This window comes from Tupaia chinensis, unplaced genomic scaffold, assembly GCF_000334495.1.
Source record: "Tupaia chinensis unplaced genomic scaffold, TupChi_1.0 Scaffold000280_1, whole genome shotgun sequence".
NCBI classification, from domain to species: domain Eukaryota; kingdom Metazoa; phylum Chordata; class Mammalia; order Scandentia; family Tupaiidae; genus Tupaia; species Tupaia belangeri.
The window spans coordinates 465,801-467,298 of record NW_006159763.1 but is presented as its reverse complement, the minus strand read 5'-3'; the positions used below and the strand labels follow the sequence as shown (position 1 = coordinate 467,298).

General features: G+C 66.9%; 1 protein-coding gene across 1 annotated transcript in view; it reads right to left on the bottom strand.

Annotated features, from left to right (window-relative positions):
- Window positions 1-1,498, bottom strand: part of AGAP3 (ArfGAP with GTPase domain, ankyrin repeat and PH domain 3) — a 63,833-nt gene that overhangs the window by 27,507 nt on the left and 34,828 nt on the right. The window contains 1 exon segment of the mRNA XM_006172419.3: window positions 1,012-1,170. Coding sequence (XP_006172481.1) covers window positions 1,012-1,170 — 159 coding nt within the window.

Here is a 1,498-nt window from a genome sequence, read left to right as displayed (position 1 = left end):
CGTGGGGCAGTTTAAGTCCACAGGGCAGCCAGCCGGGAGGGAGTAGCGTGCCGGGTGGCAGGCGGAGGTGAGGGTGCGTGAGCAAGGCCGGGGAGCGCGAGCTCCACGGGGTGGGCCTCAGGGTCTGGCCTGGCCAGCTGGACTTGGGCCCAGGCGGAGACTCAAGCTCTGGCTCCCAGAGAGACGCATGAGTGACGAGTGATGCGGCAGGACGGGTGGTTTGGTGACAGTCCACGCCACATGGTGGCTCACCCACCTCAGTCGGGCCTGAGACACCAGGAACAGTGCAGCCCAGCCAGCGGGAGGGCTGGCATGGTGCCAGACACAGCAGGCCGGGGGGCCTGGAGCCCAGGGGCTGGCCCCCGTGGGCACAGTGGGCCCAGGCGGGGCGAGGTTTGTGGGGAGGGGCGAGTAGCTCACAAGGAGACAGGACAAACCTGAGAGGGAGGAAGGAGGCAGCGTGGTGAAGCCCAGGAAAAGATGGCTAAGCCTTTGTTAGACCAATCACAGCGGTAGGTGGGAAGCATGAGTTCCCCTCGGCAGTGGGGGGACGGAAAAGGAGGTGGGAGGCGGACGGGGCGGCCTGGGCTCTGACTAGGTCGGCCAGCTAACCCTCTGTGTCGCCTTGGGCAAACAGCCTTCCGGCCTCCGGTTCATTAGCTGTTGAATCAAAGGGTCAGGGGGGTTAGACTGGTGAGTCCGCGGAGCCTGCACGCTGACACAGAATCCCGGAGGGGCCTAGAGCGGGAGGCCCAGGGCAGGGGGGGTGTGCACAGCAAGGGGGTGGGCCTTCGGGGGACCTGGAGGGCAGCGATGGGAAGCCCCCTGTGGGCTCGGAGGAGCAGTCTGGAAGATTCTGCAGGCACCAGGAAGGAGCCCCGGGAAGCTGTGTGTGTCTGTGTGTGCCAGACAGGCTGCAGTGGCTTCCCCCCGGCTCAGCGGCCCACACCCCTCCTGCTCAGTCCTGCCTGCTTAGTGGGCAGGGGTGGGGGTGGAGGGCGGGTCACGTACCGTGAAGATGTTGGAGCGCCGCTTGGACTGCTTGCGGATGGGTGTGGGGGTGGAGGCGGCCGCGATGGTCTCGATGCGCAGCTCCCGCTGGCTGATGCTGGGGGTCGAGGGGACTGAGGACGAGTAGTCGCTGAAGGCGCTGCCACCGCCGTTCGTGGCCTGGGGGCAGAAAGGGCTGTTGAAGGTGGCTCTGGGGTAGGAAGCTGTGGGCCCTGGGGCAGCAGCGGAGCTCCCGACTCGTAGCAGTGATGGCAACCTGGCCCAGGCTCACGGGGCAGCAGAGGGGTCACTAGCACCTCAGGATGGTATGGGGCAAAGTCAGCCTGGCCTCCTGGGCCAGGACCCGCTGGGCACCACACTGGGCTGCCCCATGAGAGCGGAGAGGCAGCAGTGCTTCTGCTCCAGCCAGGGGCAACCCAGAGGCGCAGGCCAGCAAGCCGAATCCGTGCCAGGCTGGGCAGGAATGACTGGGGGCCGGGCTTGGGAA